The 14,352-nt window shown below is 38.1% G+C and overlaps 1 protein-coding gene across 1 annotated transcript in view; it reads right to left on the bottom strand.

Annotated features, from left to right (window-relative positions):
- Window positions 1-1,434: 1,434 nt before the first annotated feature.
- The window catches only part of MAN1A2 (mannosidase alpha class 1A member 2), a 225,585-nt gene continuing 212,667 nt past the window's right edge, over window positions 1,435-14,352 (bottom strand). The window contains exons 11-13 of the mRNA XM_027866720.1: window positions 12,314-12,486; window positions 4,970-5,085; window positions 1,435-3,892 (exon numbers count right to left, since the gene is read on the bottom strand). Of these exons, the coding sequence (XP_027722521.1) occupies window positions 3,760-3,892; window positions 4,970-5,085; window positions 12,314-12,486 (422 nt within the window). The 3' untranslated portion in view covers window positions 1,435-3,759. The remainder of the gene's footprint in view (window positions 3,893-4,969; window positions 5,086-12,313; window positions 12,487-14,352) is intronic.

A 14,352-nucleotide genomic window follows, 5' to 3' on the forward strand; every position in this document is an offset into this window, starting at 1 on the left:
CTGGATTTGAACTCAGGTTCTCCTGACTTCAAGGCAGGAGCTCTATCCACTGCACCACCTAGCTGCCCCTCAGAATAAGTTTTTTTAAAGAAAAAATTTTAAAGAAAATTGGTTATATAAATAACATGGAATAGTATGATAAAGAATTTTTTTCAGTCACATCTATGATCTGAATAAAAATTATGAATATTTTTAAAAAACATTTTTAAGTATGAGCTTTAAATTATAATAATCATTACCAGGGTATGGTAATGTTGATATATTTTCTTAAATTATAAACTTTTTTTTCTCCAAGCTACAAATCTCAATTAATTATGGGGAAATGTTTGTTTATATCGACAACTATTTAAAAGGACAGAAATAGCTTTAACATAGAGAATGTTCAATGTATCACTATGCAGAACCATGAAAGAAATCCAGGTATGACTTTGCAAAGACTCTGGCAGTGGGCACTGGAGTGAAAGAATCCTGGATTACAAAACACTGAGATCATGGTGAAGTACGATACAGTAGCACAAGGCGTTAGAATGAGTCGAGCCCACTATCTAGGAAAGGCCTCTCCTCTGCTCTGAGCCCTCACAGATCTCTGTAGCTCACTTAGGGCCCTTTCTCTCTCCCACATTCTGTGTAGCACATAGGATGAAGGTAGATTCGGGCTTCAGACAGGGACTGGACCACATGACTTCTGAGGTTACTTTTACCTCTGAGATGCTATGAGTTATTTCATTCTGTGTGAAAAGATCTACTACCCAAATCAGACGACAGGCACCTAAAATCACATCTACATGCAGGCCAGTGGGGACACAGCACCTCATGCAATGGCCCTTTGTTTTCTCAGACTTCACTCAAGAAGCATTCCCCTAGTTTTTAATGATATCAGACTGGCTGGGTCCAAGAAAATCCTTCGACCTAAATCCAAAAGTAAGACTTTTTAAAATAAAATGAAATGGCTGCAAAACATAAAGACTGAAGACTAGATGGGTTCCCTTCATGACAAGTTATTTTTTGGTTTGTTTTGTGCCCCAACTGATAGCACCATCTGTTACACACATACTTGGAACAGGCTTACACCTCTATGTGAAGTGTTTCGGTTCTAAGGAGGCAGTACATGGAGGACTACTGATCTTTGCCCATCAAGGACAAAAGGACAGGATTTTAAAGTCAGGAGAACTCAGAGATCATGTAGCTCAATGAGGAAGAAGTGTAGGCCCAGAGAGGTTTGGTGACCTGTTCAAGGTTGCACAGCAAAGTGGCAGATGGCCCTGACCATTCCAGGATGCTTAGCCAGAGAATAAGTTATACACGGGAAGAGTCCTGTAGGGTGTCGAAGAAGAAAGCAGGAAGTCACTGGTGAGCCAAGGTTGGGAGCAAGACACTTTTGTTTGAAGAAACAATTTTCAAATTCACAACAAAGCAAAACATGAAACTGGCAAGTCACTTTGTAATTGAGTTTAATTGCCTTTGGTATTCTGAGAAAAAATGAAAATACGTTTATGACTCCTATTCTTTGAAATCTTTGTGGCCCCTCATATATGCTTACACTAAGCTCAGCTTCCTGGCGTTAAGGGGATGGGGAAAGGGAGTTAGGGAGGGTCACTGGTGAGGCCTAAAGGCACATCACCTCTCATTCACAGCAGGGGGTTCAGTCACTGCCCACATGCTGATCCACTTTGGATCTAGGCAAGGCTGGTTTTCATATCCAGTCCAGGATTTGCCATACGTTTAGGGGGAAGGATAACTTTCTTGGAAAACCAAATATTTTCCCCACACTCTTCTAAAATCACTCTTAAACAACTGCACATAAATTACACTAATAGTACTTGGTCTTCATTATATTTCTTGATTTTCAAGTAGTTTAAAAAAAAAAAAAGGCAAGATTTCAGAATCTGGTGGAAGTACTTAGTGTGCTAAAATTAACTCTTACATAAGGGCTTGAATTTATCTTATTCACAATATAATCTTGAATGCACACTGAAAAAAAATTGCCTAACAGAATATATATCCAATATTTTATGGATTGACACTCTATGATTGAAGGTAATCATACAAGATTGAATTAAAATGCAGAATTGAAATATACGTTATTTTCTTGGAATCTTTTCCCATTTAAATCCACCACATATTAAATAGGGAGGTTTAAAAAGAAAAAATATATATATTAAAATGTTTTAAATCCCAATATAGGCTTGAGCAGATAGTTTCAAAAACTAATTACTAATAAAGGTAATATCAAAACATCAATGACACTAACCTCATCTCTCGAATGCTTAATGGGAAATGTTTGTAAAATAATATGGTAGAGAATTATGTCTATAGTGTGACATAAAATAACTCAAATTCAGAAAATATGTAATCCCATGACAATATTTATCTTCCATTATTTCATGCTACTGGATAAAATTTGTTCTCAGAAACAAACAGGGCTGACTAACAACATAAATATCAGTGCAAAATCTTTCGTCCATCAACAAAAGGAGAAGATGCCACAGACACATCTCAAATCGCATGTGTTATATGCTTATCTGCACCACACCTTTATTGTTGAAGACTATTTTGACAATTTTTTGGCATCCCATAAATGTCTCCAGAGAAGGCTGAATTGATTTATGGTGGGAAAGTCCATAAAGAGGGGCTAAGAGGTGGGGGTGGGTATCAAATAAGTTTTGGTGTCTTATTCTTTCATAAGTTGGTTGAGTTGTAATAATAATAATTTAGTTCATCAAGGCAATGAAGAGAAACTCAGAGCTATAGAAGAGCATTTTGAACAAAACCATTTACAATGGTCAAAAGTGAATGACTGACTGTATGAGTTTATCATGGAGGCTAAAGAGATTTACCTGATGGATTTCCTGCTTGAGGAAAATCTTCCCCCCAAAACACGACAAAACTTTCTCTTAGAACAGGTTTCAAGGAAATACAGAGCTTTTTTTTGTCATGCTACTAATACTTGTCTGAGCTACATGCACAAAATTCCCAAACCTAGGTTCTCAAAAGTAGTGAATATGAAAAATACTGCAGATTCGATGGTTCCACATGAAGACAAAGACAGGAAAAGTATTTCCTGGGTGAACTCAAGTCCCAGAAAAAAAACCCGACTCAATCAAGGGGTATTAATGAAACAGATAGGGTGCTCGAAATGGCTGCCAGGCTGGGCACTGAATGGGGACTTGATAATTCAGAAAGATAGGGATTGTATTTCTTTCAGTTTAAAATCCTGCGGCTGTTGCTGCTGGTGCAGTTCGGCTGTTTTACTGTTCTTGTTTCATGGTTCCTTCCAATCAAAATTGGGGGGGGGGGGGGAGAGACAGGGGAAGGAGGGAGGAAAAATAAAGTATTTAGGATCCATTCCATGTCAGAAGGAAACAAACACATAATTCGCTGCAAAGGCCACCAGTAACTTGCAGCACAGAGCTCCATGTTTCTGTTCCTTCTCAGGAGGCCGTCCTCCTTCTTCCAGGATTCTTAATGAATACAGTACAAATAGGCATTCCCCCCGTATGACCTTCTCATTAGGATTTAAAGCACATGAGGTCTCTGCCCTGCAAACAGTGGAGCATATTTTGGTCAGGTATAAAATGGAATAATTTCAAAGTGAATTATCTATAGGTTGCAGAGCTTCCAGTGGAGTTTGTCATTTCTCACCCTGACATCCCGACTCGGGGGCCCAGGTTTCCAAGAGTCCCCCTCTCCAGCCTAATTTCTGCATTGGTTCATGTAAACAAAACACAGGTGAGTAAAGTCTCTCCTCTTGAGCTGCTTTTACTGTAAATCAAGATTTCCTGAAAGTGTGGTGTTGGCTAAATGTAACACAGGCAGAGGGTGGGCTTCTGTATTAAACACCCAGTGGTCTAAAGGTAAAAGATCATCACTGGAGAAGAGCAGATACAAATACCTGAAAATGAAAGGGAAAAAAAAAAGCAGTATTGGAGTCACATCCATTAGAATTAAGTAAAAAGGCTGAATGACACATCCGGATGTCAATACAGAGGAAACCAACACCCTATTTTGGGTAATGTATATGCAAAACATAGAAATGCACTCAGTTTACCAGAAGTAATCTGCAGTATAGCGATGCATTTTGGTATGACGCTACTAACAGATGAAAACTTCAAAATCTATTTTCTTTTCATGTATCTCAATCACATACAATGAAAACACATGTGAAATTCAAAATTCTAAAAGGAGAGCCATTATAAAGCAATTTTCGGGTGGCTATTTTTTAAACTATATACGATTGAAATAACATATTTTGGTGGTACATGACAAAATTAAAGATTACCTCATGTTAATTTCGCAAAAGGAATGAAAACAAAACCAGATAAAACATTACAAAGTACATTCTCTGAAGGCAGAACAGATCTGGTTTTTAATGGAACCTTCTGCAGAGCCGCAGGTACCTTAGTAGGCTTCTGGTGCTCCTAGATCAAATACTTACTAAATAAGGCTCAAGGGGCACTGACTACAAACTCTACGGTTTCAAGGTAGATAAAATCCATGATTAGTAGCACTGCTCAAACTGAGACAAGGAAGAAAGAGTACAGACGTTCTGGCTTTACTGTGCAGGATAAATATTTTCAGTCACATTGCATTACTCAGAGGAACTTTAAATGACAAAACTGAAAGATGAATAAACTAAGTTTGATTTATGTTTGGCAAACTCCAAATTGCACCTTCTTAGACAGTCAGCATGATGTAGTGGTAAACAGTTCTGGAGTCTGGCAGTCTGGGTTCTAGTCCTGGTTCTAATTACCAGGGAGCCAGGGGCAAGTCATTTAACCTCTGAGATTCGGCTTTCTCATATCTAAATGTATTTCACAGAGTAGCTAGGTGTTGCAGAAAGAAGAAGACTTCAGGCTCACCACCTGCATTCTGTCTTCAAATCTGATGAATTATTTTGATAAAAGGATCATAAATACAGTGCTCAGTAAGCTACCTGACAACAGAATCACACAAAAGGAATTCTACTTACTTCAGTGTCTCCGCAAGGAAGAAGCTCTGCTGTACATCGTCATACGCAGGAGCAGAAGAATAGACGTCCTTGATCCCAGAAAATCCACCTCTGACTCGACAATACTTTTCAATAGCCTATGATAGAAATGAAAGGGGAAAAAAGAACAAAACAATTCCTTAAGACTCAAAATTGGAGGGGACAACTTCAGCTAACTACAATATGTTGAGAGATTTGATGACTGAAAGCAGGATTTCTAATCAAATGGAATTTCCATAATGAAAAGCATTAACTGAAGTGCCTTCCTTACAGTGTAATCTGCTTTAACCTTTTAACATTTAGAAGAAATTCTCTACCTTTCTATTCTGAAAATCAAAGTAGAAGGGTCAACCCCATTTACTTGAGATTTCTTTTCCACAGTGGTTTTGAGCTGTTCCACATCTAATAACAGAGTAAAATCTCACTAATTCTAACAACTGACGGCTACTGCAATTGCTTCCATACGTCTAACTTGCTGCTGAAACTCTCCAAAGGTATTGTCTCTCATTAAAATGTTGAAGGCCTTGAGGAGTGTGTCTTACTTTTTATTTGAATCTCCAGAGCTTAGCCCACTGCTTTGCACAAAGTAAGTATTTAATAGATGCTTCATTCATTCACATAGGAACTTTAATGAATACATTAAAATGATTGTCAACTGTATAATAAACCGGTGATTCTGAAGTTCCAAGCGCTCCTCTCTCATTGTTTTTATACACTGGGTGACATCGAAAGCCTTTCATAATCTTGTCCCTCCTACCCCACCCCGCTCCAGTCTCCTTACACTTTACGTTTCCACCCACAAATAGTGGATAATCCAGTGACGCTGGCTTCCTTGTTATTCCTCAAAAAAAGACACTCCAACTCCCAACTCTGAGTGTTTTCCAGGGCTGTTCCCCCATGCCTAGAATGCTTTCCTTCCTCATCTCTAGCTCCTTGCTTCCCTAGCCTCTTTCAAATCCCAGCTAAAATCCCACCTTTCACAGGAAGCCTTTCCCAATCCTTCTTACTTCCCTCTGCTGAACATTTCCAATTTATCCCTTCTATAGCTTGTTCATCCATAGCTGTTTTCATGTTGTCTCCCCCCTGAGAGCAAGGACAATTGTTTGCCTTCCTTTGTATCACTGGGGCTTAGCACAGTGCCTATCACATAGCAGACAATTAATAGATACATGTTCCCTCCCTCTGGGGAAAATGATGGGGTAGAGTTCAAGCTCATCTACAAAGCACTACACAGGAAGATGATGGAAAATTATAAGTAATAAAACAGTAAAAGAGGAAATGGACCTCTAAAAAATTTGGCATAAGATCTGATGAAACCAGATCATCCTAAGAACATTTACAGATGAAAATGAGAAGAAATAGACACAAAGACAAATGGCAGCATTTCTATGGTGCTTTATTCTCAAAATTATAACAGTGGAATGACCATAGCTAAATTCTAACACCTTAGTACCTTATGTATGAGGAAGCATAACTGATACTTAAGAAGATGACATCAGAAAAAGAAGTCAGGCCTGACCAAGTACAAACAGAAGACATTTCTGCTGCAGGTGACAACTTTGTAGACACAGAGGGCTTGACTTTTCAAGGTATCTCAAGAGAGAAGGACAATAAAACAATGGGGAAAAAAAAAAAAGGATGATGTTGGTTAAATAAAAAGGTGACCAAGAAGACATTACTCAAAGCTAAATTAAATATTTCTTTTCTCTATAAAATCTTCATGAGAATAGCTGATGAAAAATACATTGAGAGTATTCATGATGAAAATATGGAATCAGAAAAGTTTTCTTTATAACAGGTGACATCTTCACAGCAATAAAAATGACGGGATGGCATAGTGAATATATGTATTCACATTGTTTAATGTTTTTTGGTTAAAATCACTAGAAAAAAACACAACCGTAAAACACTTTTTGATGAAGTGTTTCCTTGTACATATACACAGTTAAAATCACATAAGATCCCTTAATAGATACAATGACAGAGATAACTTTCCCGCATGATTTAGAGACATGACTGCCACAGGTATTCACTACAGTCGTGGAAGTGTTCCTTCCAGTTCAAAACGGGGATTCCCTACAGATTACAAAGTTTTCTGGATGCTATTGTTTGCAAATACCAGTCTGAGTTTCCTAAATGAGATCCATAATCACTCCAAGAGTATTAGCCAAGGATTTCAGAAAAACCTAGCTTTACATGAAGTGATGCTGAGTGAAGTGAGCAGAACCAGCACAACATTGTACACAGTAACAGCAACATCATGTGATGATCAACTATGATAATAAGACTTAGCTCTTCTCAGCAATACAATGATCCAAGACAATTCCAAGAGACTCACGATGGCAAACGTTATCCACATCCAGAGAAAGAACTATGGAGTCTGAATGCAGATCGAAGCATGATACTTCACTTTGTTTTTTCTTTCTCATGGTTTTTCCCTCTTCTTGCACATAACTAATGTGGATTGTACATGATTGTATATGTATAATCTATATCAGATTGCTTGCTGTCTTTTGGAGGGAAAAAGAAAAATCTGGAACTCAAAATCTTATAAAAATTAATGTTGGAAACTATCCTTACATGTAATTGGAAAAAAAAAAGAAAAACTGTTACGCACGGGGGGGGGGGGGGGGGGAAGAGTACTAGCCAAGCAAACGAGAGAGGAAAAACACTTTCCTGATTATGACATGCAACTAGATAGCTCAGTTCACTCAGTAACTTTATCAATGTGTATCTTGGATAGGCACTATCTAGATGGACAATGAGATGAGCCCCTGAACCTTCCAATTACTTGTTTTCATCAGCAGAATGCCTCTCACCCATTAACCTTACCTGAACTCATTCCCTGGTAGTTAACATACTCCTTCCTTCTTTTCACTCTTTTCCTAAACAGTGGCATCCAAGTGCCAAAGAACAAAATCTCCCTCTTTGACTCTGCTTCCTCATTTAATTCAGAACAACCCAAACCTCCCCCGACCCCCAAATCCCATGTCAAATATGCCCGTCCCTTCCACAGTACACTCTTACTCTACAATCAACAAATTTTGTTTCAGAACTATTTCTCATATACTCCCATCTTCTTGCACTCATTGTGACCTGGCTTCCCTCATATGAACGTGCATTTCTGGCCATCCTTTCTTGTGTTGGTTGAATTTTGTCTCGTATTCTTCAATGGTCCCAGTAGATCAACTTGTATACACTTTCCTTCCCATTGCTATTTCTAGACACTCTCTCTAGCATCAATCACACTTAACAACCTTTTCTTCTTTGAGGTTTATTCTACCTAATTTCCATTCTGTTGGCTGTTATACCTTGCTATTCATTCTCAAGGAGTTCAGTGCCTGGCCCACTGTCGTCTCTCTTTCTCAATCCCTATTCTAACACTAAGGAACTTATGTCTTCTCAAAGATGCTGACTTCTGGGGGCAGCTAGGTGGTGCAGTAGATAGAGCACCCGCTCTGAAGTCAGGAGGACCTGAGTTCAAATCCGGCCTCAGACCAAACACTTGACACTTACTAACTGTGTGACCCTGGGCAAGTCATTTAACCACAGTAGCGCCCCACCCCCCAAATGCTGACTTCTCAGTTCCACAATCTACTCAAGTCCCATGACCTGCTTCTTCTACTTCACTATGACTACACACAGGAATGGTTATACTCTTGACGTTATCATCACCCCAAAATGTTCTAATTTCATATTAATATCTCCAAAATTCCCTTATCTGTACATAATTCATCACTCCATCTCCTCCTATGTCTCATTGTCACTCATCCTATATACCTGATAATTATATCTAGATATCTATCAGTTGCAATTTTATTTTTATATCCACAATATGTTTCATAATATATTCCTTTCTCTCTACTTACCCAGCCAATATACAGAAGAGAGACAGTCTGTCCACAGAAAGAAAAAAAGGGATAATGAACAGACAGCCAAAACACACCACTGGTGCTGATAAGAAAAACATGATGAAATGATCCTACTGGGAATACTCTTCATCTCATGATTTATAATTTTTTTATGAAAAATGGGTTTAACACAAGATAAACTTTATTCCCGATCGTGTGAAATTATCAAATTTTGAATCACTGAAAGTTGATTTATAATCAGCTTTATTTTACATACAAACATGTACCAACCCAAAGCAGGGAAGGTTAGCATCAAGACTAAGAACTGAAGTAACTTTGTCCCTAATTCAACTTTAATAAGAATTATCTTGGGGAAGGGGGAGAGAAGAGAGGACTTCAATGGGACTTGGCTAGACTTTTCTGGCAGACGAGGGGAAAAAAAGCACAATGAAAGAGAAACTGAAAAAGAAGAGGCCTCGAGACTTTTATTTCCCAGGTCTACATTTTTGCTATTCCATTCACATTATCAACTTTATGATGCTTGACTCTATGAAGAACTCAAGTTTCACTGCAAGAAATGACTCTAAAATAAACCACAGACTGATTATGACTCACTTACAGGGCTTCCTTAAGTAGTTCTGAATTTTTTCCTAATTTTATGAGGCAGAGAACAGTCAGTGTAAGGAAGCCCTGTTCTGAAAAAGTCTTGTATTCGGTTTCAAATAATATTAAAAATGTTCAGAGGAAGAAGTTTGGACCTTTTAAGAACATTTCGGGGGGGGGGGGGGCTAGGTGGTGCAGCGGATAGACCACCAGCCCTGAAGTCAGGAGGACCTGAGTTCAAATCCCGTGTCAGACCAAACACTTGACACCTACTAGCTGTATGACCCTGGGCAAGTCACTTAACTCCAACTGCCTTGCCAAAAAAACAAAAAACAAACAAACAAAAAAAAACCAAATCAAAAACAAAAACAAAACAAAACAAAACAAAACAAACAAAAAAAAACCAACTCTGGTAAGAAGCAGCTTTGAAATGGCACAATTTAATTAAATCCTTTCAATTTTAATGAGAATTCATTAGAAAAAAGACAGGTATTTAGAGAAATCAGATGTATAAAAAAATGGGAACTATCTATGCTAGCAATTTAGTTGCCTAGGTAACCATATCTTTAGGATGATGGATAACCTGAGGTCTTAGGCAGACAGACAGAAAGGAGGAAGGAGATCCATGAGCTTTTAACTTTTGGGAATATATTAATTCCACAAGGAGAAGCATACCAGTAAAGTCAAGTTTAGTAGTTAAATAAATGATAGATCTAATTGAATGCAATGTATTTTACAGGAGTAAAGCTACACTTAGAATACTAACTTAAGATTTGCAATGCCCTTTACATATATTATCTCTGTTGACTTTTTAATAACCATTTGAGGCAAGCACTATAGGTGGTAGTATCCTTATTTTACTGCGGCTCAAGGAGGCTTATACCTAGTCATATACATGAGCAGTCATTCATTGTTAAGAGTGAGATTCAAACCCATGTCCTTCCTGACTTCTACTACAGATCATGCTTCGCTCAGCCAGCTGGAAAGCAGGTTAGACTAAATTAGGTTTAGACCTACCTCTTATACTACACACCATAACATAATGAAAATATATACACAACATGACTATTAAAGGTCACATCATTAAAAAGGAGAGTTATCAGGTCTATGACTTTTCATAGTTGGTGGTTTTGGGGAGAGTTCTTAAACAAAAAAGGAATAGAGACAATTACAAAAGATCAAATAGGTAATTTTTATCACAAGAAATTGAAAACCTTTTTGCATGAACAAAATCAACGCATTTAGGAGAAGAAGTCAATTGAGAAAAAAAAATCTTTGCATCCAATGTTTCCAAAAAGGGTGTGATATGTGAGATTTGATAAAAAGATATGTGGAATTAGCACAAATCTGTACGATGAAGAGACATTTCCCAGTGAATAAATGGTGGCAGGATCTGAACAAAAAATTCTGAAAAGAACTGAAAAAAGCAAGAACGAAATTAAAAATTTTTGCAAATCATAATAAGAAAAACACATTTCATACTCGGCAAACTGGCAAAAATGTCAGAAGACGAGAATCATCAGGGGATCAGATAGAGGGGCTATGAAATCACACACACATTAATACACTGGTGTTGGAGCCAGGAAGTTCAACCATTCTGGAAAGCAATTTGGAATTATGATAAATGAAAAATGATGACACTGTCCATATTTGATCCAGGGATCCTACTGCAAGACATGTAACTCAAGGAGCTCAAACCTGGGGGCTGAGGGGTGGGAAGGTGTTTATATATACTAAATTATGCAAAACAGCAGTTTTCATGATAGCAAAGAACTAGAAACAAAGCAGATGAGAACTGATTGAAAACATAAACAAACTACGGTGCATGAATGTAAAGAACTCAAGGATAAAATAGAAAGATTCATTTGAACTGTTGCAGGAGGAAGTGACTAGAACTAGGAGAACCACAGACACAAGGAAAAAGAACAAAACAAACAAAACTGTTGTGTTATTTAATAACGACCGAGAAGTTTGGTCCTGGAAACAGGTGAAGAAATGCACCTCCCTCCCTTTACTGCAGAAGTGCGGATATACAACGTGAATAAAACTTGTAGCACTGGACTTGGCTAATTGGTTTTGCTAAACTTTTTTTTCTTCATTTTTTTTACAAGACAGACAGCTACTAAGGGACAGAGGAGGGGTATTGGAAATGACAGTGATGCAAAATAAGAGATTTTATATTTTAAATGGGAGGAGAGAGGGGGGAGAGGGGGAGGAGGGAGGGAGAGAGAGAGAGAGAGAGCAAGAGCAGATAGAGAGTGCATGTCACGGTATCTCTTGTCATGGTTCTTTGTTAAGGTGGCTCCATGGTATAGATCAAGACTTCCTTGGTTGGGTAGAAATGGAACACTTGAGATGGGAGGCTCTTAAGTAGAGAGGGGGCTATAACTGGACTGCAATTAGCCCGAGCTGGTACTGGAGATGCCACTGTTTAGTTGAGGGGATGAGATGGTCAAAGCGGTATCCTTATAAGCACAACTAGAAAGAGTCAGAACTGGAGCAGAACAAAGACGTATGGTTAAGGGTCAGTTGCAACAATTTGATACCAGGATAGGTAATGGAGATGAGAATTCGACAGCCACTTTCTTAAGGCAAATGCACACTGGGAGGCCTGTCACCTCCTCTTGCTTGCTATCAATCTGCTACAGCTGGCCACCTCCCAAAAGTATGAATCTATTACAACAACTTTCTCTAACTAGGCTAACAGGAATCTCTGTAAGAAGCACTTCTACTCCCCCTGGTCTATCAGTTCCTTTATCTTTAAATGAAAACAGGTCTTTAGACGCTCAAAGAAGAACATGAAGTAAAAGCTTACTGTGGGAGGGCTTCACTTCTTCCTTACTCCCCTAAGCTAAAGGGACTTTTCACTTACCTCAGTTGCCTCCCAGCCCCACTGCCTGTATTTGGGGTCATGAGTGAACCTCCACATGTACCAGTAAGTTTCAATTACTTCTGGGCGGAGAATGTAATACTTTTCATTCTGCCGCACAGCTACGGCCTCTGCACCACCATCAAATTTGAATGCTTCAGGACCCAGTTTTAACACTGTAAAAACACAAATAAACAAGACAAAGGATTCTTTGTTAGGACTCTTTTTTCCTTTCAAGGATATTAAATATAAGTGGAGAACCTGGTAAGATGGGTCTATAAAAGAAAGCAAATCCAGTTTTTGATTTTCTTTTTAGAAAAGCTATTAAAGTTTAAAGATGAACTAAGATTTTTAGGACCTACTATATAATTGTGTTTCTCTTGAATAATTCATTCCAACCCAGTAGTAAATCTACCTATATGACAGGAGTACAGTGATCTTTTTTGAAAAAATGCAATACTAAGATATAAACACCCTGAATACACTTTCTATTTTATTCCCAAATAAGTGTTAGGTTGATTCATCCTATGTAAAAGAAAAAAAATGTTTCATTTTTTAAAGTGGGAAGAGTCAGACAAAGGCTCAAAAGGATCTTTAGCTTCTTATTTAATACTTATGAATGGGGAAACATTATAGAGTTTAGAACTTAAATTTCATTTTTAAGGTTGCCTAATTTTCATTTAAAGCAAATTTTTCTACAAGAAACAGTGTATTTTCACAAAATTTAAAGGAATTAAAAAAGTTTAAAAACCTTTAGGCACCAAATGTTTTTTATGAGGTTATAAAAATTATCTGCTTACCATAAAAGAAAGTCTAAACCATCTTTAGGAGCCTGGGCCAGGGTCCAAATTATCTTTAAGTTAAGAATTTAATCAGTAAATTGCCCAGTTATCAATTTCTAAACAAATGGCAACACTCTCATCTTTTAAGACAACAACAGTATGCCAGCTACTGAGCAAGAGAAAATTGCATGAAGACACAAAGAACTTTCTTCCATATCTCCCTACCTTATCTTCCAGGTCAATCTTCCATTGGGATTGTATTTGAATGTGAGCTGCAACTACCTTTACCTGCAGCTTGTAATAACAGTATTCAGAGGTAGTAGTTGTTAAAATACGACATCTACTTCTCACTTCTTCCTTCAAATGGAAGCTTTTTCCTACATATAGCAGGAAATACTCTCTCAGGGGAAGAAAAGAGGACATCAGCTGAAGTAATGGCAAAAGAATGCTGCAGTAGAAAGATACACTGGTCCTCTTCTGTCTCTGCATTCTCTCTTTTGGTGATCAAACTGGTTTCCATGAGTCTAATCATTACCTCTATGCAGAAGACACTCAGACCTACATTACAAATGCTTGAGTCTCTCTACAGTGCTTGCCCCATATCTGACGTGTCAAGCCAGAATGTTCACAGACATTGTAAACTCAACATATCCAAAACAACTCATTATCTTTCCCTCCAAATATAACTCACTTCTCAACTTTCCCATTTGAGTTGCAGAAACTGTCACTCGCTGAGCCAAATGTGTGTAACCTTAGAATCATCCTTTATTTTTGACTCTCAGTCAACTCACATACCCAATCAGTTGCCAATTCTACCTCCACCATATCTATCACATCTATTCCCTTCAATCTACTGTCACAACCACCATCTTGGTTCAGATTCTTAGCACCACTTATCTGGACTACTGCAACAGTCTCCTAATTAGTCTTCCCGCCTCACGTGTCTATCTCCTCTCTAATCCATTTCCCACATACCTACTGAAGTGATATTTCTAAGGCATGGGTCTGACAATGTCACTTTTCCTGCTCAAGAAATTAGTGGTTCCCAATTACTTCTAACAAAACACAAATCCTTGGCATGGAATCTGAAGTTATGCACAACCTGTTTCCAACCTACCTTTCCAGACTTATTATACTTTATTCTCCTACTTCATGCATTCTTTGGTACAGCCAGATTGACCCTCTGGTTCTTCCTCAGACAAGGCATTCCTTTCCCTACCTCTGTGCATTTACAGTATGCCAACCTCCCTGTCTAGAATG

This window comes from Vombatus ursinus, unplaced genomic scaffold, assembly GCF_900497805.2.
Source record: "Vombatus ursinus unplaced genomic scaffold, bare-nosed wombat genome assembly UNPS02014782.1, whole genome shotgun sequence".
NCBI lineage: Eukaryota > Metazoa > Chordata > Mammalia > Diprotodontia > Vombatidae > Vombatus > Vombatus ursinus.